Source organism: Gopherus flavomarginatus, chromosome 1 (assembly GCF_025201925.1).
Source record: "Gopherus flavomarginatus isolate rGopFla2 chromosome 1, rGopFla2.mat.asm, whole genome shotgun sequence".
In the NCBI taxonomy this organism is placed as follows: domain Eukaryota; kingdom Metazoa; phylum Chordata; order Testudines; family Testudinidae; genus Gopherus; species Gopherus flavomarginatus.
The window spans coordinates 28,571,704-28,594,174 of record NC_066617.1 but is presented as its reverse complement, the minus strand read 5'-3'; the positions used below and the strand labels follow the sequence as shown (position 1 = coordinate 28,594,174).

General features: G+C 40.8%; 1 protein-coding gene across 3 annotated transcripts in view; it reads right to left on the bottom strand.

Annotated features, from left to right (window-relative positions):
* The window catches only part of KMT2E (lysine methyltransferase 2E (inactive)), a 122,007-nt gene that overhangs the window by 47,806 nt on the left and 51,730 nt on the right, over positions 1 to 22,471 (bottom strand). For all 3 annotated transcript variants that reach the window (XM_050925279.1, XM_050925270.1, XM_050925289.1), the window contains 7 exons: positions 14,374 to 14,546; positions 12,763 to 12,801; positions 10,292 to 10,504; positions 5,696 to 5,826; positions 4,935 to 5,052; positions 4,107 to 4,216; positions 189 to 453 (listed from right to left, as the gene is read on the bottom strand). In XM_050925279.1, the coding sequence (XP_050781236.1) occupies positions 189 to 453; positions 4,107 to 4,216; positions 4,935 to 5,052; positions 5,696 to 5,826; positions 10,292 to 10,504; positions 12,763 to 12,801; positions 14,374 to 14,546 (1,049 nt within the window). The remainder of the gene's footprint in view (positions 1 to 188; positions 454 to 4,106; positions 4,217 to 4,934; positions 5,053 to 5,695; positions 5,827 to 10,291; positions 10,505 to 12,762; positions 12,802 to 14,373; positions 14,547 to 22,471) is intronic.

The window sequence follows — 22,471 nt, the reverse complement described above, 5'->3', positions numbered from 1 at the left end:
AAATATCTTTAAAAAAAACAACGTCATTTCAAAAAACTAGGAATAGTATAAATACTTCAAGTAGCTAATCCAACACTAACATTCACAAAGAACAACTCTTTCCAATAACTTGTAAGATTAAGAATTACTCTACAGCAGGGAATCTTCTGGTTTGTAAATCTGACCATCTAGTGGTTTTGTTTTAATACCTGATTATTGGAAATGGATAGCCTGAGGGGAGAAAGTCTCCTCTGCTTATTATCAGGAATCTTCATTTTGGTGGCTGCTCCTTCACAATCGAGTGTGATGTTCTGATTTTGTGTTTCCTTTTCTCTTGAAATGTCCTTCTCTTTCTTTCCCTTTTTCCTTCTGGTCTCATATCCAGTATTTATGTTTTCTGTAGGTTCGGAACCATGTTTAAGAACCGGACATTCAGGATTTTCTTTGAGGCAAGCGCAATCCACTTTGTATTTACTAAAACAATCAGTACAAAAAAATACGGTGTAAAAATATTGAACTGAATGCTTTTTGAAAGTTAAACCACTCATTAATTTACAGTGAAATGAACATCTGCCATGATAAAGATCCAGTATTGTAGCATATTTGAAAAGGGTTAATTTAAACTTTTAACAAGCTGTGCAATGTTACATTTTATTACTCTCAGCCACAGGTTCTTAAACCTGTTTCCCAGTTTACAGTTTGGAACGCCATTAAAACAAATAAAAATCTATTATAATAAAAAAAGCCAAATAAAATAAAAAAGCAAAAACAGAGACATACTCTGGTGCAAAAATGAACAGAAAAAATTAGAGCAATCTGGTTTTTGTACAAAATAATTTGTAAAAATCTTATGCTTGTCTGGATAGGACATTTGGAAACACAACCCAACAGATATTTATAAGCTAACTGAGTTACTTTTATGCAGTGGATCTAATTTACCTCGATTTCAGTAAGGCATTTGATACGGTTCCACATAGGGAACTATTAGTTAAATTGGAAAAGACGAGGAACAATAAGAAAATTGAAAGGTGGATAAGGAACTGGTTAAAGGGGAGACTACAATGGGTCATACTGAAAGGTGAACTGTCAGGCTGGAAGGAGGTTACTAGTGGAGTTCCTCAGGGATCAGTTTTGGGACCAATCTAATTTAAACTTTTTATTACTGACCTTGGCACAAAAAGAGTGAATGTGCTAATAAAGTTTGCGGATGACACAAAGCTGGGAGGTATTGCTAACACAGAGAAGGACGGGGATATCATACAGAAAGATCTGGATGACCTTGTAAACTGGAGTAATAGTAATAGGATGAAATTTAATAGTGAAAAGTGCAAGGTCATGCATCTAGGGATTAACAACAAGAATTTTGGTTATTAATTGGGGACATCAGTTGGAAGTAACAGAAGAGGAGGAGGAGGAAGACCTCGAGTATTGGTTGATAACAGGATGACTACGAGCTGCCCATGTGATATGGCTGTTAAAAAAGCTAATGCGGTTTTAGGATGCATCATGCGAGGTATTTCCAGTAAAGATAAGGAGGTGTTAGTATTGTTACACAAGGCACTGGTGAGACTTCACCTGGAATATTGTGTGCAGTTCTGGTCTCCCATGAATTCAAACTGGAACAGGTACAGAGAAGGGCTACTAGGATGAACCGAGGAATGGAAAACTTGTCTTATGAAAGGAGACTCAAAGAGCTTGACTTGTTTAGCCTAACCAAAAGAAGGCTGAGGGGAGATACGATTGCTCTTTATAAATATATCCGAGGGATAAATATCAGGGAGGAAGAGGAATTATTTAAGCTTAGTACCGATGTGGACACAAGAACAAACGGATATAAACTGGACACTAGGAAGTTTAGACTTGGAATTAGATGAAGGTTTCTAATCATTAGAGGAGTGAAGTTCTGGAACAGCCTTCCAAGGGGAGCAGTGGGGGCAAAAGACGTATCTGGCTTCAAGACTAAGCTTGATAAGTTTATGGAGGGGATGGTATGATGGGATAGCCTAATTTTGGCAATTAATTCATCTTTGATTATTAGCAAGTAAATATGCCCAATGGTCTATGATGGGATGTTAGATGGGGTGGGATCTGAGTTACTACAGAGAATTCTTCCTGGGTGCTTGCTGGTGAGTCTTGCCCACATCCTCAGAGTTTAACTGATTGCCATATTTAGGGTCGGGAAGGAATTTTCCTCCAGAGAAGATTGGCAGAGGTGTTTCGCCTTCCTCTGCAGCACGGGGGAAGGGGTCACCTGCTGGAGGATTCTCTGCACCTTGAGGTCTTTAAACCATGATTTGAGGACTTCAGTAACTCAGACGTAGGTTAGGGGTTTGTTCCAAGAGTGGGTGGGTGAGATTTTGTGGCCTGCATTGTGCAGGGGATCAGACTAGATGACCATAATGGTCCCTTCTGACCTTATGACTATGGATCTATGATGTCTAAAAGAGATCTTGCAAGTTATACAAGTTTCAGTAATATAAAACTTTCTCTAGTAGCATTTATAAATAACCAGAATATCCAGATTGGTGCCAAAAAGCTCTCCGAGTACAATTCAATCTCTTGTCAATAGAGTTTTGCCCATTTGCTCCAGCAGAGAGTTTGCCCTGAGTCTTGAATGGTACTAAGTGCTTCGTTAATCAGCTTTCATGGATTTTCAGCTTATATTTACTTCCCAGTAAAAAAAAAATTCCCCCCTCTAATTACCAGCCTTCTATACTCAACCTGGGATATGGAACGCAAGCTGTTTTCTTTCTGGTTTGCGCAATCACCAAGTGATGAGATGTTATGGGTCAAACTCTGCTGTCAACTAAATTTGTAATACATTCCTACCTCCAAATTAAGCCCTAAATTACACTTGTGGAACTAGATTAATGGCTAATGGGGAAATCTATTTAACAGAGTTTAGTTTTGTCTGCAGAATATTTATTTATAGTAATGACATGACAAAAGGAAAGTACTCCTCATGTCTTTCAGAGATGATGCAGTGTCTGTAGAGGTCGCAGGTAGAATATATTGAATAAGTTTTCTGGTAAATTGAGCACATTTCATATGAACTCACTAGATCACTGGAAGCACTGAATCCAATCACTTCTTGTTTAAAAAAAAAAAAAGTAAGAACAGTCAATTTTCAGGGAAACCTCATTTTAAGAGTAATGACTGAGGAAGGCATTAGCTATATCGCCGAAAGACAAAATTTTGCACTCCGTAGTCAATGGAAATTGTTCATGCATATCTGGGAGCAGCACTTACCTAATTACTTTGCCATTTCAAAACAATAGCATCTATCTACCAGAATATTACACAATTCACAAAAGAAGAAATAAGCTGTACCCAGGAGAACATGTGAATCGATAGCTTATAGAATTTAAGGTATTATTTTAAGGAAGAACTTAATAGAGCTGAACATCCTTCTTTAATGATGGGTTATAGCATGAACATAATTTATTCTCATTTCTACAGAGATTTATCTTAGGTCTGATTTTATTCCTTCTAAATTATATCAGCTATTAACTATGGTATGTAAAATTGTAAGAAGAGTGGATTAAAAAAAATAGCAGATTACTGAATAACTCTACATTAGTTTACATTAAATATCAAATCGTATCAATCCACAAAATGAATGAAAGTTTGAAGAATTTTCACTGTAAATCCACATCTGTAGTATTGTGGAGATATAAAATTCAGTTAAATTTACATTGAAATGATCTATCACTAATCGCAACAATAATAAAACATCCCTTAAAGAAAAACCCTGCAATGGCATACACTCTTATCATTGAGGACTTTAAGGGCACCATGCTATTAAAGTGTATGAAAAGAATAAAATAAAATAGGAATATCTGTGATAACATGATAGCTCCAATTAATATATTACTAACATTTTAGAAGTACACCTCTACCTCGATATAACGTGACCCGATATAACACGAATTCAGATATAATGCGGTAAAGCAGTGCTCCGGGGGAGCAGGACTGCGCACTAAGGTGGATCAAAGCAAGTTTCATAAAACACAGTTTCACCTATAGAGTGGTAAGATTTTTTTGCTCCCAAGGACAGTGTTATATCGAGGTAGAGGTGTATATTGTCCTAAAATACAGGATGTTTCATACAATTTAGAGATACTTACCAATTTCCATAATCAAAATCAAATGCGATAGTAATTTCTGTTCCCCTTGGAATGTTTTGGATGGAGTAAATATAAAGATGAATTGTTCCATCTTCAATTACATGTCTCACCTAAATCCAGGAGAAAAGCTATACATTAGTTTATAATGCATTAAAATGCACACTCATTCTTAAAAACCCAGATATGCTTGACCACTTTCTACAGGATATTACCTCCACCAATACCATCAATTGGCAGAGACTGATAAAACAGTAGAAGAAAAGATTATGTTTTTAATAATAAGCAAAAATGCATATATATTTCTTGATGCTGCCCTGCACAGGTTCATAAAGAAATTATTCTTTCAAAATGCCTTAATGATACTAAAACACGATCTACTATTAATTCTTTATATACATTTCCCCTTATTCTTTGCACAGAGTCAATGTCCTGGTGAAAATATTTTATTAGTATGTAACATGCTAGAGTAACATGATAAATGTGAAAATACGTTTGTTTTATTTTCATTTCCAAAAGTGTATCCCATCCTTTTCATCCATTAGAGACAATGAGAGGTGAAAGTGCTCAGCGCTTCACACAGTACTGAGCCTGAGTGTTTAGGCACTTTACAATGAAAGAAGACTAAAAAAATCAGCATATATAACTTGTTGACCGGAAACAATATTGAAAGATTAATCCACCATTATACTATATATCACCTCTATATTAAAGCCCCTCAGTCCAAGAACTATGAGAACAGATGGGCTGTACATCATATCCTGCAAGCCAAGCAAAAGAAATAAATATCTCGGTTAACTAAGGAATTATTTCCTACATTTATAAGCTTACCTCCGCATTGGGTGTACAAGACCGTCTAATGAATCGAGCTTCATTTCCAAAGGTTCTTGCATCAACACACATTTCTAGTCCATGGAATTTGGAATAGAACAAAACAAAAGGGTATGGCCTAGAAAGAAAAAAAAGGAAAACCCTAGTTTAAAATTTTTTAATACAGTAGACAGGATGTTTTTCCCCTTTAAAAGCATTAAGTGTTCTTTTTCACATTTACTGATTTTGTATCACTATGCTGCATAACATAGTATTGATTTTATATTGCAATTCTTGCAGGTCAGCAATGAAGAACTCTCAATCTAAATCTATTGAGATTTATAAGACAATAAACATCTTTAACACAAAACTTTTCTCAGTTATGGAGGCCGAGTTGTGTACATAAGAAGAGCAGGAAAGGAATGATAGTCTCATGGCTAAATCTCAAGATTGGAAGTCAGAAAGTCAAGTGTCTATACCTGGCTCTCTATATAATCTTGAGCAAGTCATTTAGTCTCGGAGTCTCAATTTGTAAAATGGGAACAATATTTACTTACACTTACTAGGTGTTTATAAATTTAATTGACACCCAAGGTGGAAGCTGTTATACAAGTTCAAAAGTAGTTGTATTATTTTCTTGGTGTACTAGAAGTAACATATGCCAGTAGTTGGCACAAAAAGAGCAACAAGATAACTGCAGAAAAGGAAAAAGTTTGTTGATAAAATAGCACATTTAAGAAAGTTAATTTATTAAAAAAAAAGAGTTCTTAAAATAAATATACCTTTTAAAGAAATACCCGTTAGCTTCAAATTGTTCTCTCAGCATGAACTTTCCTCTATATTCAATAATAAGCGCATCTGGAGGCAAGTCTTTGGCAGCTTTTAGAATTTTCTTGTTTTTTTGCACATAGCTCTACAAAAGACAAAATGAATTTAAAAAGCATAATTAAACTCATTGTATTAGTGTAATTAAACAACAGATTATATGGCTGCAACCCTTCAAGCAGCAACTTGGTAACTGAAGCCATTTCCTTCTTGGAATTTAAAAAAGAAAAAAAAAAAAGCTATTGATCTTATAAGCCTTTTCCTCCTATCAATGCACTTATCTACAGATTTAAATTATAAGGAAGTTATAACTACAATTCCCTAAAACAGGACTGAGAATCAATGTAGCAATGCCCTTATAATTCAGATACTATGTTTAATAATGGACATCTGACGTGTTAGTCTTTTTTAAGTTTTAACTAGTAACTATGCCTTTCATTGTTCCTATCAACTCAACTCCACAGAATCAAAGACCAAAGTGTTCATCTACACAGTAGAACATTTCCAAGATATATCACTGTCCTTGATCAAATAAAGACACAAACAGAAAGGATGCATTTTAAAACAAAAAACTTTTGAGAACAGGAAAAAGGAAATTGTAAATTATTTAACGTATTTCTATAGCTTCAGATGGGAGGATGCCCGTTAATAAAAATCTAATATATACTCAGACACAACAAACTAAAGAACTCACACTTCTTGTAATTATGTCATCTCTGATCAAAACTAGATTGGCCTATATCTAGGCAAAGGTCTCTGCAAGCAGTGGCCTTCCTCCAAGGAATGTGTCATGTGTGCCATGCTGGTGCTAGAGAGAGAGAGGCAAAGATGCTTCTACTATAAAATCTGATAAGGTACGTTTTCCTTAAGATTAGCCTTTCCCTCTCAATAGCTTGCAGATTCCTTCCACAGAACTCCTGTAAGGCAGCTGATGTTTCTCATATAGTATTTTCTATATGTTTTCTCTTTTGTAATTTAGGTGATAATCAAATTAGATAATAGAAATAATGTCATTGTCACTGGTAGTTTATTTTGGAAAAAAACTGTACGACATCTGTGAAGATACCGCTGACCTTATGCTCTGACCTGGTATGAGGCTTAATGAGAGAACTGGGTAACCAGTTCATAAGAAGAAACATTAGGAAATCACAAGTACACGAGTGAAACAACTGAAAAATTAATAAATATTGTAACACCATCCAAATCTTTTTCATAAACTTAAATAAATATGAATGTAGTAATGGGAAAGTCTTGTGGGGGATACAGGATTACACAGCTACAGTGATCTAGCCATTCACATGTGTGTTTATGAAAGGTACAAAAATTTTGTCAACATATATTTTATGTAAATGCTAGCTGGATTCGGCAGACTACATTTTCCATCTTGAGTCTTTTTTAACTAAGTGTTTTTTGTATGAATCCTAGGTTCTGGGACTTGCTAACATAAAACTGAAAATACCCTTTGTTTTCTATGGGTTGTGTTGGAGTAAGAACTGTTGGACTGGGCCTTAAGTTGATTTCTTCTAAAGGTTAAGACAGAACATACACAGATAATATTAAAAAGAATAATGTTCCCAGTAGAATGCTATTCCATACAATATAGAGCTTCCCACCAGTCTGATGCATTCAGCAACATTTCATTTGATGAATCAATTAATAGAATTCCTACAGTTAAAATCTTTTAGAATGCAACACATACCATAATATTTTTAACACATTTGATATGGGTATCAATGAGAACCTTAAAGATTACTAGTCCTATCGGTGTCTCACTAAAATTCTTAAATGTAACCCAAAAGGGTGGGCTTTGTAACCCTTTTGGCTTCCTTATGATATATAAAGGTCTGAAAGCTTTAACTTTTTGTAACAGAGGGGAAGAGGTGTTTAGGGGGCTCAGACTTGGGGTTTTGTTTGTTTTTTTAATATACTTGAATGATTTGAATTTGATTGAATGATTAGGGATAAAAAATTTCAGAAGTGCCTAAGTCCCATTTTCAGAGACGTTAGGCACTTTGGGTATGTCTACATCTACAATTTTGCAGCGCTGGTTGTTACAGCTGTATTAGTACAGCTGTATAGGGCCAGCGCTGCAGAGTGGCCACACTTACAGCAACCAGCGCTGCAAGTGGTGTTAGATGTGGCCACACTGCAGCGCTGTTGGGCGGCTTCAAGGGGGGTTCGGGGAACGCGAGAGCAAACTGGGAAAGGAGACCAGCTTCGCCGTGGTTTGCTCTCGCGTTCCCCGAACCACCCTGCAAACCGCAGGGAAGGAGACCTGCTTGCTCGGGGGTTCGGGGAACGAGAGAGCAAACCGGGAAAGGAGACCAGCTTCGCCGTGGTTTGCTCTCGCGTTCTCTGAACCACCCTGCAAACCGCAGGGAAGGAGACCTGCTTGCTCAGGGGTTCGGGGAACGAGAGAGCAAACCGGGAAAGGAGACCAGCTTCGCCGCGGTTTGCTCTCGCGTTCCCCGAACCACCCTGCAAACCGCAGGGAAGGAGACCTGCTTGTTCGGGGAACGCGAGAGCAAACTGCGGCGAAGCTGGTCTCCTTTCCCAGTTTGCTCTCGCGTTCCCCGAACCACCCAGCAAACCGCAGGGAAGGAGACCTGCTTGCTCGGGGGTTCGGGGAACGAGAGAGCAAACTGGGAAAGGAGACCAGCTTCGCCGCGGTTTGCTCTCGCGTTCCCCGAACCCCCCTGCAAACCGTAGGGAAGGAGACCTGCTTGTTCGGGGAACGCGAGAGCAAACCGGGGAAGGAGACCAGCTTCACCGCGGTTTGCTCTCGCGTTCCCGTAACCACCCAGCAAACCTCAGGGAAGGAGACCTGCTTGCTCGGGGTTCGGGGAACGCGAGAGCAAGCCGGGGAAGGAGACCAGCTTGATTACCAGAGGCTTCCTCAGGTATGCTGGGATACCTGCTTATTCCACGGAGGTCAAGAAAAGCGCTGGTAAGTGTCTATACTTGATTACCAGCGCTGGATCACCAGCGCTGGATCCTCTACACCCGAGACAAAACGGGAGTACGGCCAGCGCTGCAAACAGGGAGTTGCAGCGCTGGTGGTGCCCTGCAGATGTGTACACCTCCTAAGTTGCAGCGCTGTAACCCCCTCACCAGCGCTGCAACTTTGTGATGTAGACAAGCCCTTAGAAAACTTAAGTTTCATTGAAAGACAAACAGGCTGTGGATTGTAATTTTGAGAGTATTGTATGTTAATATTAATGAGACTCACTTATCCAAATATAAAGTTAAAGAAACCATTTTGATTTACTGTGTTCTAAATATGCTTTTATGATGAAGTTTACTATATGAATTTTCTAATAGTACAGAACTTGAACTGTATACAAGTAATCTGCCTTAGTTTACAGCTGCGAATTTTCTAGCCCTCCCCACACACCTCACAGCAAAATGGAAGTTTTAGTGGAAAAAATTTGTTTTATAAGCCTATTTAAAATTGTAGCTTATGAGGTAAGGCAGATATAAAGTAGAAGAATATTTACCTCTCACTTCAAGTTCAAAATCAGGCACAAGTCATTAGTGACTGGGACATTCTGCCTTTGCATGTATAAATAGAGATCCAACTGGAGCCATAAACCAGTCTTCAGTTCATTGATCAAGAACAGACAAGCACCAGAGATGCAACTACCTTCTTAACAGCAGAGGTGTTCCTTCCAGAAGTGGGTTAGGCCAAACACTTTTTGGTAAAAATATGGGTGTTGGAACTTTTTCTCCGTAAGCAGAGGAATTATGTTTCCGGGGCTGACAATATCACCATTTGCTAGCAGTGTATTTGTAAAAAATTATAATTACAGAAAAATATACTGTGTATTACTGGGAAATTCTGAATGTTATCTGAAAGAATTGGAAAAAAAATGCTCAGCACTTAATTTGGAGCCGTTGACAATCCTGGCAGAAAAATAACCAGCAGAGCTAGAGAATTATCTATTCTCACTTCTACAAGTATTCCCCCAGGTCAGAGATGAGGAACGTTAGCGGAGCACAATGGGGAAGTTTACTTTATTACAGTCTGTGTGGAAACTATTCTGTGGATAAACAGAGTAATTCAATCTCCATGCTGTCAATCTGGCAATTTTTATGAACACTAACATTCATCTAGCAGTTTTTAAAAACAAAGAAAATTGGAATGTTATGAAGCACACAAATGTATGAATATCAACTGTGATTCATTATTTAAGAAAGTTATAATTTCTTAAAAGTATTACTGCTAACATGTTCCCAATTGGTAGAATGAGCTAGAGATTAAAAAATAAACCTAAGAGAAGAGAAGAACGCTGACTACAACACTGGGAACTGTATCTCATAAAAGCATACTAATTTTAGTGCTACTTTAATGAGTTATGAATCAGAGGGGTAGCCATGTTAGTCTGGATCTGTAAAAGCAGCAAAGAGTCCTGTGGCACCTTATAGACTAACAGAAGTTTTGGAGCATGAGCTTTCGTGAGTGAATACCCACTTCGTCGGATACCCACTTTGCTGCTTTTAATGAGTTATGCATTTCTTTCCCTTTTTACACGGGTCCCTCTTCACTTATTTACCTCTACTGGAGGTTTGAAGATCAGATTGCTGGTGCTAATTTCTTTTTTGTCATTTCCATTGCCTAGTCTCAGAGCTATTCTTTGTGCCTCTCTCTGAACACCCTCGCTGTACTGGTTATTATTTGCTTCTTCATAACGATCCATCCATGCCTTGATCTTAGTTTCCCATCCAAAGTTTGAACTGTCAGAAGGATCAATCTCTGGAGCTGAACCCTACAAATCACAATAACCAGAAATTAAAAATCATGTATCTTGTTTGTAATAGGGTAACATTTAATAAGTTTACAAGTTCAAAAGCCAAATATAAAATAGCTGGCACAGGATAAAAGGAAAGGCAAACATTTTCTACCAATTCAGTACAATCAGTTAAAAAGTATACAAAGGAGGGTTGTGGCGGGGGGGTGGAAGAGGCAACCAACACCTCTGGATCTTGTCATAGTTATATCTCATTCATTTATTTTACATTAATCCACTCAACAATTTACTTACAGAATATTCCATTTTTAAAATTCTGCAGTACCTTAAGACCATTTGATTAATCAAACTATTCTCTTACAAAATAATACCACTTCATAAAAATCACCAAGCTCAGTATAGTTCAGAAATAGATATTATTCCTGAGGAAAAATTAATATAACTGTCAACAAGTTTAAAAAAAAATTAAGCCAAAACAAAAATAAGTACTGTATTCACATTAAGGAGGAGCTAGGAATTTATGTTAATGTTGTTTTAAAACGGGCATAAGTCAACTTAAAATTATCTGATTTTACTGAATACTGCACCAAGAGTATTTTTGCTAAAAAGTGTATCTGCTTCTGAAAATGCTTTGAAAGTGACTTATTTAGACATAAAACTCCTCCATTTTCCAATTTTGTTTCTCACTACTAATATATGTGACCAATACAAACAAGCCAGAGTGCACGTGCAGAGCAGGGGGTGTCAGGAAATGTGAATCAGAGCAATGAAACACTCCACCCCCACCCCCCGCTGTGCAAGTGTCTCATGGAAAAACATCTAGAAGTAAATTCCTGGCCCAAGCTTGTGGTTGGCGTCTAGAGAAGATATACTGAGAATGCAGGAAACTCTTGCTGTTGCTTCCTGGCCCCAAGGGGGCAGGTGCTGGAAGTTAATTCCCCCTTCATTTTTAAACTCTTATGAAAGGGGTCAAATGCAGAGAGTATCCACCTGCCCCCTTCCCTCTTAGTCCCAGCTAGGGTGACCAGATGTCCCGATTTTTTAGGGACAGTACTGATTTTTGGATCTTTTTCTTATATAGGCTCTTATTACTCCCCACCTCCTGTCCCGATTTTTCACACTTGCTATCTGGTTACCCTAGTCCCAGCTCTGCTTTTCCTGCCCAGATCCTATGGTCCTTCCTTGCTTGGCTCCACAGTGGAACCACGGATGCCTCAGGATCCTTACAGTCCCAGTGTCACTCTCCATCTCCACACCACAACTCCATAGAGGGGCCTGAGGTGACAGGTGTTTTCTGCCACTCCCCCACCATCCCTACATGAAAGACTTTTTCCTTCTCCCAAAACGATCTCAGAGGTCCTTGTTGCTCCATGTGCTGTTGCTCCTCTCTTCTACCTGACCTGGCACAGCAACTGATGGAAGCTAATAAATTAGTAGCATCTGAATTCCTGGTAGCTGAGTTTATCCATGATGCTGCTTAACACAGGTGTTAACAGATCATGCACGAGAGCTCCTAAGAAACGCATAAGAGTGATACCATAATGCAGTGCATAGAACTAGGAAGTGAAACTTACCATCAGTAAAACTGCTTTTCCAATTTTATTCATTTGCAATATTACTTGTCACAATGGTAAGTAGAACACTTTCAGACAAATGATTTTTAGGTTGGCTGTGATGCTTTTTTGTATGTTTATACTGAACAGGACGAATAGTTAGGATCAAATAACTAAAGAACGAAATAAGGGAAGAATTCTGTAGTCCTAATTTACACAACATGGATCTTTTGACGTCCTCTAAGACCAATTAGGTTTTAAGTTAAAACTGTCAAAACAATATTACAGCTAACATCCCCGATCACTGTGACTTGCTAGAGGCATGGGAAACTCTTCCTCAGGCTGCCTCTTCTAAATTCTCATCCATCTTTTGAAATTTAATGTATTTCAAAGGAAAGAAAATTCTAGACAAAATTGTATTGCCTGCACTTGCAGAGCCGGTGCCAACTGAAAAATAAATTGGTCATTTTCTAATGTGCTTTATTTAAACACTACCAGAAAATATTTATGCAGTAGTTATTCTGCTAAAAAGATATTTTAGCACCGACACATGTTATGCAGGTGTATTCTGGATAAATATAAACACCAATATATAAGATGATATTCTAAATATACAAAAACATGTTCTCATATAAACAAAAATAAGATTAGTTAGCAGAAAGTTCAGAATGTAACTGAAGTAACATCTATATTTATCTAGAATTATCATATATTTACACTTACCTTAACTCTTGAAGATTTCCTAGATCCTTCGCGAAAAGCCTAAAAAAAAAAATGCAGTTGTCATTAAAAATTTTTTAAGATTAACAAAGTTTTTCTGCGGGAAAATGATCTCATGCTTTTTTAAAAAGGCTAAATTCTTAATACAACTGTTCTCATTAAAAGCAGTAACAGGAAGGGAAGAGAATGACATTAAAAGACCAGTAAAAAGGAAGGCCACTTGTATTTTCATATTCTTGAGAACATTATATAAAGATTGCCAATAAAATGAAATCCAAGGTTTCAAAGCTAGTAGTCCAATGGCACTTGGTGGCATAAAATTTGCATTTTTCAGCATTACAACCTCACCTTTATGCCTCACTCACTGTGCCAGTGATTCAGCATTAACCTAGAGTGCTCTGTGGGCATACAAGGTAAACCCATTAAATGGCACACACATAGGACAGCCTATGGATGTACATTGTATATCCTGTAAAATTATGGAAATTTTCTCAAAACACAGTATTTTCCATTAAGTTTGTCTTTTACAACATCCTCTTGCACTATATTAGGAGGTAACCACTGAGTATCAGCACTTTATATTAAGAACTGTCATTCAAGTGATATTTTAACAACTGATCAGATATTTCTACAACTGCATTTGAAACTGGTTTTAAAAAATAAATTAAATTAATGACCTTAAACATTTCTTTCAAATGCCAAAACACTGCCTAACCATTGAAATTCTGGTTTTCAGCTCCAGTTTCTTTTAATATTTTTGCTTGACTGCAACAGTTCTTTATTTTAACCTGATCACAAACAGAGCATTTTTTTTAAATCATGGAAAGATCTCATTTCTCCATTGTGCTAGTATCCAGTAAGTGTTCGATTTTTGTATGAATCTAGAAAATCAAGGTGTCATATTTCACAATGCCAGTGTATTATCATTCTATTGTGGTTCCTCAATACAGTTACTTTTGAGCTTTTTTAAATTTTCTAAATGCAACATATTGTTATTTCCTTGGTTAAAAATTATATTTTCAAAAAGGATTTTGGAATAATCACACTTCACTTACTAAATTGTGTTGAAGAGATTACTTTCAGAGAACAGTTTTCTACAGAACTGACACTTCAACTGAATGGAATGGCAAGTCATGTCAGGGAGAACTGACAACACCATCAATCATTTCTGAATTTTAATAGCTAAAGAGCACTATAAAAAGATTTGCCCTTTATTAGCAGCAGTGGGAAGAAAAAAAAATGAGGGAGAAATAGTGTAGCTATAACAGCATGAGGCAAAAAAATGCCCAAATATATTTATAAATAATAGACTCCTCACAGGACACCATATAAGCCTGTACATATTGTATGCAAATGTGTTATAAGTTTAAAAAGTTACTATCAATCCATTTCTAAAGGGATTCCACTGTAAAGAATACTGGATAGCTAGAAAAAAAATAATAAATAAAATGTCTGATACATCACTTTCCATGGATGAGTCCTGCATACCAATCTAAATTCAGAAAGTAAAAACCTCTACACCAACACGAGGCAAATGTTAAAAATGTCACATACCAGTAATTCATTCCATTACATGAAAGCTATGAAAAGTAAAGACCAATTAAATTAACTTACCTTTTTACATTTTGCAATGTTCTGCTCTTTCTCCCCACTTTTTTTCCTTTTCTTGTCATTAACCTTAGTAACCCTTGTAGCAGTTAGAGTAATTGTAGTTGGTGTGTGTTGAAAAGCAGTATACAGTTCCACAGGAACTTCATCACCACTTTCTGTTGCACTTGTATCCCCATCTATAAAAACAAAATAAAACAAACACTGTAAAAAGAATCAGGTATTCAGTAAGTGTTTAACCTATAATACTGGGTTTCCAAAATTAAAGTAAGTGCTGTCCCAACCTATAAGCTGCTGCAAGTATCCACATGCAGAATTCAGCAAGGTGGCGTGACAGCAATGAGTCTTTTGGTGTCCCCACGAAAATCTATCGCAATATAGCCAAGTTAAAAGACTTTGAAAAATCTGAGTTCACACACGCTCAGTAGAGACTTAAAAATTTAGCAGCTAGAGTCCTTGAAGATTGTCTGAAATAAGCATGCTTCACACCACAGCTGAGCAGGACTTTCACTCCAAGGGCAACTCTGGGCTGCTGCAGGCCATATGGGGTCTGGGCACCTGAACTAACTCTCTCATATTCCCAATGACCTGCCTCCTGCAGTCACCAGGAGGAAGTTGCCAGACACTGAAAGGGAAAGGACATTGGGTCAAGGAGCCCCAAAACCTAGGAAATTACACATTTAAAAAACATGTAGGGAGTTCTGTGCACTTGGTAGGCATACTGCTGGGAGAGTTATGTGGTTACTGTTACATCAATTCCAGAGGTTGACTGTCTCTACACACAGGGAAAGGGATCTCATTCTCTCTTTGTTTATGGAGAAGATAGTCATCATATTGTCCAACATTATCTGGAAATATTGGGACTGGATGAGTGGAAGGAATGTATTGCATGCTCAATACACTGCTCTTAATTCCAGTAAAGTGATATGCATTCTGGCCTCCAGAGGGGACCAAGTTCCTTGTGCAGTGTGCTTAACCATATGGGCTCCCCAAACTAAGAGGGAAGCATCTGTATGTAATGATGCTCACTTTAGGTGTTGGTGTGAGGGAAGGAACTCCAACCCGAATATTTTCTGGGTTTGCAAGAGAGACTGTAACTTTTTTTTTTTTTGTTTAAAAGAATATCAGAGTTGGAAGGGACTTCAGGAGATCATCTAGTCCAACCCCCTGCTCAGGGCAGGACCAATCCCCAGACAGATTTTTGCCCCAGATCCCTAAATGACCCCTCAAGGATTGAACTCACAATCCTGGGTTTAGCAGGCCAATGCTCAAACCACTGAGCTATTCCTCCCGCCTTGATTGTAACCTGTTACTCTGGAACTGATGTTGTCTTTGTCTGATGAGTAGACAGTCTGAAGCCAGGCTTACAGGTAACAGAAATGGAGCCTAGCAAATGGTGTAACTAGATGTATGAGGCCACATGGCCTAGAAAGGAAAAGGAAACCCTGACTGTAGTCTGAAGTCTGAGGGTGATCTGTTTTATCAAATCACTTGGGGTGTAGAATCTCTCCATCAGGAGATGGACTCAACTGCAGCAAGAGCCTAAGGTCACACCTATAAAATCTCTAGTCCTTGTGGGAGTGAAAGTGGATTTTTTGTGGCCGACACAGATTCTCAAGGAAGACAATAGGCAGAGTAGGAATATGGTTGCCAACTGGACTTCTCTGCTGGATCTCCCCACCAGGAGCCAGTCATCAACATATAGAAAGGCAGTAAAAGCCGTTTCTTCTCATCTAAGCTGCAACCACTGAAAAAGACTTCTGTAAAAGACCCTGGGTGTCATAGCTAGCTCAAATGAGAGGATTCTGAATTGGTAACAGTCTTGCCAAAGGAAGAAGAGGAGGTTACTCCCGGTGTGCTGTAACTGATGTTCGTTGAGATGACTGTTTCTGTGGGTGCTCCACTCCAGGTGTTGGTGTGTCCCTGCACCTTCGCTAGCAGATTTTTGCAGCAGTACTCATACAGGCCATGCATGCGCAGAGCCTGCCCCCCTGCTCTGAGTATACCTTAATAGTACGCATGCGTGGCTGGTGGTCTCAGTTCCTTCTCTACAACAGAGGCTACCCCAACTCCGAAGTAGAGGGGAGGAAAGTGGGTAGTGGAACATCAACAGGGACATTCATCTCAAAGAACATCAGTTATTGCACAGAGTGAGTAACCTCCTCCTCTTCAAGAGATATCGCTGTGGGTGCTCCACTCCAGGTGGCTTAAAAGCAGTGTCTCTCAAGGAGGTAGGGACTTTGGATCTGATAGGAATGCAATAGATAATACAGCTCTGCCCAATCGTGTATCAGAGAGAGGGCCTTGAGCAAGGGCTTAACAAATGTGTGTTCAGAAGACCATGTGGCCACTTTACAGATGTCAGCCAGGGAAACTTTGCATAAGAAAGCTACAGAGGTAGTCACAGATCAAGTGAAATGAGTTCTGATACAGGCTGGAGGTGTAACTTTCTTTATCTCATAGCACAATCGGATGCAGTCAGAAAACCAGTTTGAAAGTCTCTGGGTAGAAATAGGTGTCCTTTTGGAATGCTCCGCAATGGAGACAAAAAGTCTAGAAGAGTTTCTAAAAGGTTTGGTTCTATTCAAATAGAAGGACAAGGCTCTGCGTACATCTAACGTATGCATTGTGGCTTCGAAAGAGTTTGCATGTGTTTTCAGAAAGAAGGTCGATAGGTGTATTGGCTCATTAATGTGGAATGAGGAATGAACCTTTGGAAGAAATTTGGGGTGTAATCTAAGGGTAACCTTGTTCTTGAAAAATAGCGTATATGGTGGCTCTGCCATAAGAGCTGCTATTTCTCCTGCCCGTCTGGCGGAGGTAATTGCCACTAAAAATGCTGTTTTCATAGAGAGGTGTAAAAGGGAGCAAGTGGTTACGGGATCAAATGGTTGTTGAGTTAGGTAGGTTAATATTAAATGAAGGTCTCACAGAGGGGTAGGCAGTTTAATGTCTGCGAATAGGGTTCGGAGTCTCTTGAGGAAACACTTGGTGATTGGATGAGCAAAGAGAGAGGTATTGTCGATTCTGTCATGAAAGTTTGTAATAGCAGCTAAATAGACGCTGATGGAACTGAAAGAGAGGCCAGATTGCTTAATGTCCAGTAGGTAGTCAAGTATGAGCAGGAGAGGTACCGACGTGGGAGAAAGTTGTTTAGGTGAACACCATTGCGTGAATTGTTTCCACTTTTGCAGATAGGTGGTGCGAGTAGATTGAGCTCTGCTGTGTAGTAGCACTCTTTGAACTTGGTCAGAGCAAGCTAGTTCGTTTTGGGAGAACCATGTAGGAACCAGGCTTTGAGGTGAGGCATGGACAGGTTGGGTGAAGAAAGGGCAGCGTTGCTATGATAAGAGGTTCGGAGTGAGGGGCAACAATATTCATGATCTTATTGATATTCTGGTGAGGAATGGAAACCACGGTTGTCTGGGCCACGACGGGGCAACCAAGATCACCGTGACACGATCTGTTCGTATCTTTGTCAGAACTCTGTGGAGAACCAGTATGGGGGGGAAGCACAGAGTAAGTTCCGGTGCCATGGGACCATGAATGCATCTCCCAGGGAACGTTTGTCGAGTCCTGCTCTGGAGCAAAATTTGGGATATTTCGTGTTTTTTGCAGTTGCAAAAAGGTCTATGGTTGGGTGACCCCAAATGTGGACTGTGCTGCAGATGATTGTCTCGTTTATCTCCCATGCGTGATTCCAGGGAAAGCGTCTGCTTAATTCGTCTGCTGTCGTATTCGTAACTCCGGGAAGATAGGCGGCTGATATCCAGATGTTGTTCGCAAGGCACCAATTCCAGAGCTTCATAGCCTCTATGCAAAGCGAGTGAGAGCGAGCTCCTCCCTGCCTGTTTACATAGAACATGCAGGCAATGTTGTCTGTTATTACGCGTACATGTTGATTCCTGATTAGTCGGAGGAAGTGATGGCAGGCATTGCGTATGGCTCAACGTTCTAGGACATTTATGTGCAGGGAGGTTTCGGCTGAAGACCATAGACCCTGGACTGTGTGGTGATACATGTGCGCGCCCCACCCTGTGAAGGATGCATCGGCAGTCATTATGAGGGATGGATCGTCCTGGAGAAAGCGGACTCCAGAGCAGAGGTTGGAGGGAACTGTCCACCACAGCAGAGAGTCTTTGACTTGGAAGGGTATGGACAGAGGCTTGTTTGGAGCATGCACATTTGGTTTGTAAACTGTGGCCAACCAGGCTTGGAAGCACCTCATGTACAAGCGTGCATTTTGGACCACGAAAGTGCACAAGGCCATATGACCTAGTAGTTGTAGACAGTCTCGGGCAATGACCTGGGGACTGTTGTGAAGTTTTGGGGCCAGAAGTTTTAGGGTGTTGAATTGGTCAGGTGGGAGAGATGGCAACCCCTTTCGGTAATGGAGGTCTGCTCCTCTGAACTCCAGGTGCTGGGAAGGATGTAATGTGGATTTGTTCTCTTTTCTGTTAATAAATTAAATAATGGGAATAAAAGCCCTTCCCTCTGTGTTGTTCAGGCACAAGTTCCACTGCTCCCAACTGAAGGAGATGTTGTACTTCTTGGAAGAGCAGTGGCTCGTGAGAGTGGTCCCGAAGAGAGATGGGGAGGGTGGGTGGATGGGAGGCAAGGAGAGGAAGGGAATAGAGTAGCCAATTGTGACGAGCTCTATAACCCACTTATCAGTGGTAATGCTCTGTCACTGGTGGGAGAATGGCCATAAGTGGTGTCAAAAAATAGGGACATGGGGTGTAAGCACTGAAGTGGGAATGTTGTTTTCTAGGTCCTTGACCAAAACTTCAAATCTGCTTTTTAGTTGGAGGGGGTTGAGGCGTTACCGAAGAACTGAGATAACGACGCTGGTATCTGGGTCTCTGGCATTGCTGTTGTTGCTTCTGTGATCTATGCAAGTGCTGTGTATATGCGGGGTTGTGTGGACAGTGGTAAGGTTGAAAGCTATATTGTCGCTTTCTGGTTGTAGGGGTTTGGATTCCTAAGGACCAGAGGCTGCCCTTGAGTCCTTCATTGAATGAAGTATGTTGTTCGTGGTGGAAGCAAAGAATTTGTAACCATCAAAGGGAAGCTCTTCAATGGTACTCTGGACCTCTCATGGAAAGGAAGAGGAGAGCCATGAACCTCGGCGCATGACCACTGCTGTGGTGGTGGATCTTGCTGCAGTAGTGGCTGCATCGAGGGCCACTTGAAGAGCGGTACGGGATATGATTTGTCCCTCAGAGACTAGAGCGGTAAATTGATGACATTCCATAATTTGCAAAAACTGCAGTATAATTAGCAATATGAAATTGTAGCATTGAAGATGCATATACTTTATGTTCAAGGAGGTCCAAGTGTTTACTATCTTTGTTGGATGGGGTGGAGCGGGAATACTGCTCTTTGGCCCTTTGGATGGCTGCGTCTACCACCAAGGAGTTTGGTGTTGGATAGGTAAAAAGGAATTCAGAGCCCTTAGAAGGAATAAAGTACTTGCGATCCGCTCGTTTACAGGAAGGTAGGCTTGTAGTGGGGGTCTGCCAGATGGCCTTAGCAGGTTCTAAAAGGGCTGAGTAGACTGGTAATGCAACCCTAGAGGAAGAAGAGGGTTGTAGGATGTCCATTAACTCATGCTGTTGTTCAGGGACCTCCTCCAAATTAATTCTCAACTCACTGGCAACTCTTTTAAAAAGGTCTTGAAATTGTGAGAAGTCATCCAAAGATGTTGTGGGAGGGGGAAGTAAGGCTTCTTCAGGTGGTACTTCCAGGTCTACTGGAATAGGAGCAGGATGTGATTGATCCTGCAGTTGTGACGATGCTGCCTGGTGTCTTGCATCAGCAGCAGGTACGTCAGCTGGTGGTGCTAGGCAGGTGTTGCGCCCGGTCGAGGTGGAGTAACGAGTGTGTTCGAGGATACGATGCCCATGGGGCCCAATATTGCCACGGCGGTGGGAAGGGCATAGGTGGTACCATTCAGGGGTTCACACACCATGGGGCAGGATCTTGAGCGTAGGATGAGGTAATTTTTCTGTGACCTCTGTTGACAGGGGTCTGAGGATGGGAATCTTGATACGGTGAAAAATCCCCTTGCAGTCCAGATTCCTCATCACTGGAGGAAGGCTGTCCAGACCCTGAGTCAGCCATTGTAGAGAAGCAGGCATTCAGTAGGGGTGACGGCAGGGTAGGGGATACAAAGAGGTCCCTTGACTGAGTAAATTGCAGTGCTGAGGCTTCTGTGTGAGGTGAAGGCTGTGCAGGAGGAATCTGCTGTCAGGAAAATTGCCTCTGCACTGGTGTTTTGAGCCTTAACTCACTACTGGCCAGCTCAGTGGATGTCGGTGCTGGAGCCCAGAGATCAGTATCAGCCTACGGGGGTCAGGCAGGTCCAGATATGTCGGCACCGTGTCCGTCGCGGTGCCAAATGGTACCAGAAGAAAGGCAGGCAATTGGAAGCCTGAAGCCTCGGCACCGGAACTTTGTGCTCCCACCACAGCCGCAAGCGGGTTTCACGCGGTGCCAGAGGAGCCCGGCGTCTCAAACGTGCTCAAGCGGGAAAGCAGTGGGAGGGAAGCGGTAGACCTGCCCGGAGAAATCTTAACCCGCAGGGTTTCCTTTGCGGATGACAGAAGGTGCCCTTTTTTTTGAATTTTTTTTTGTGCTTCTTTGAGGTGGGGGGGCTGTGATGGGCAGCGGAGCCGGAATCAGCACCTGGGTCTGAAGCTGACCCTAGCGATCTCTGGAGGAGGAGCAGTTTAGTCTAAGCTCCCCATCCTTCCATGCCCTGGAGCTAAATTTACTGCAGTGGGCACATTTTGGAGAGATGTGGGTCTCCCTCAAACATTTTATGCATTTTGAGTGATCATCTGACAGGAGGACAGGCTCCTTGCAGGTAGAGCAGCGCTTAAAGCCTGGGGAGCCAGGCATGTCAGAAGCAGCTGCGGCTGACAGGAACAAAGGGTGGGGGGGGAAGGTTTAAGTGAAAAAGGTAACTATCACTAACAACAAACTAACTAACTAGAAGGGTAATTTTAACAAGAGGAAGAAAGTTCTTAGCGAGTGTGCTGAGCTCCGTCTCAAGCTGGGGACGGCAGAGAAGGAACTGAGGAGACTGGCCACCGGTGGAGGGACGGGGGGGCATGCAGGCTCTGCGCATGCGAGGCCGGTATGAGTACTGCTGCAAAAATCTCTGATTGAAGGCGCAGAGATGCATCGATACCTGGAGTGGAGCACCCACAGGGACATCTCTCGAAGAAGAACCTGAAGAACTTTCTGTAGGATGGGTGCATATCTATGTGAAACTAAGACTTTTTTATGTCAAAAGCCACAAACTATATGTCCTCTTCCAGAGGGGAAATTTTTGATCCCAATGTGATCACACAGAATTTTAATTTTTGGGTTAATAATTAATTGGCATTGGTCAAGAATCAGTCTCCACTCTTCGTTCTTTCTGGGGGACTAGGAAACATGGGGAGAAGAATCCCTTCCCCTGATGTTGAAGTGGCAAAAGGTGCACCTCTTAATGTAGGATTTCCTTATGAGATTAGTCCGTGAAAAGGGATTGGGAATGGGGTTGGTGGTAAGAGGTAACAGAAACTCGATCAAATAGCCAGAGTGAATAATTTTCAGCACTCACTTGTCTATTATTTTCCCTCAATGGCAGGCAATGCTTTTTTTAAAACCTCAGGTCTTCACAGACAAGGTCAGCTCCCAGACTGCTGCACTGGGCAACACAGTATGGGGAGGAGGTGAGCAGCCCTCAGCGGTGAAAGAACATGGTATGGACTATTTAGAAAAGCTGGACATATACAAGTCCGTGGGTCCAGACCCAGTGCATCCAAGGGTGTGAGGGAGTTGGCTGATGTGATTGCAGAGCCATTGGCTATTATCTTTGAAAATTTGTGGCGATAAGGGGAGATCCCGGATGATTGGAAAAAGGCAAATATAGTGCCCATATTCAAAAAAGGGAAGAAAGAGAACCTGGGGAACTACAGACCAGTCAGCTCCACTTCAGTCCCTGGCAGAATCATGGAGCAGGTCCTCAAGAAATCCATTTTGAAGCACTTGGAGAAAAGGAAGGAGATCAGGAACAGTCAACGTGGATTCACCAAGGGCAAGTCATGCCTGA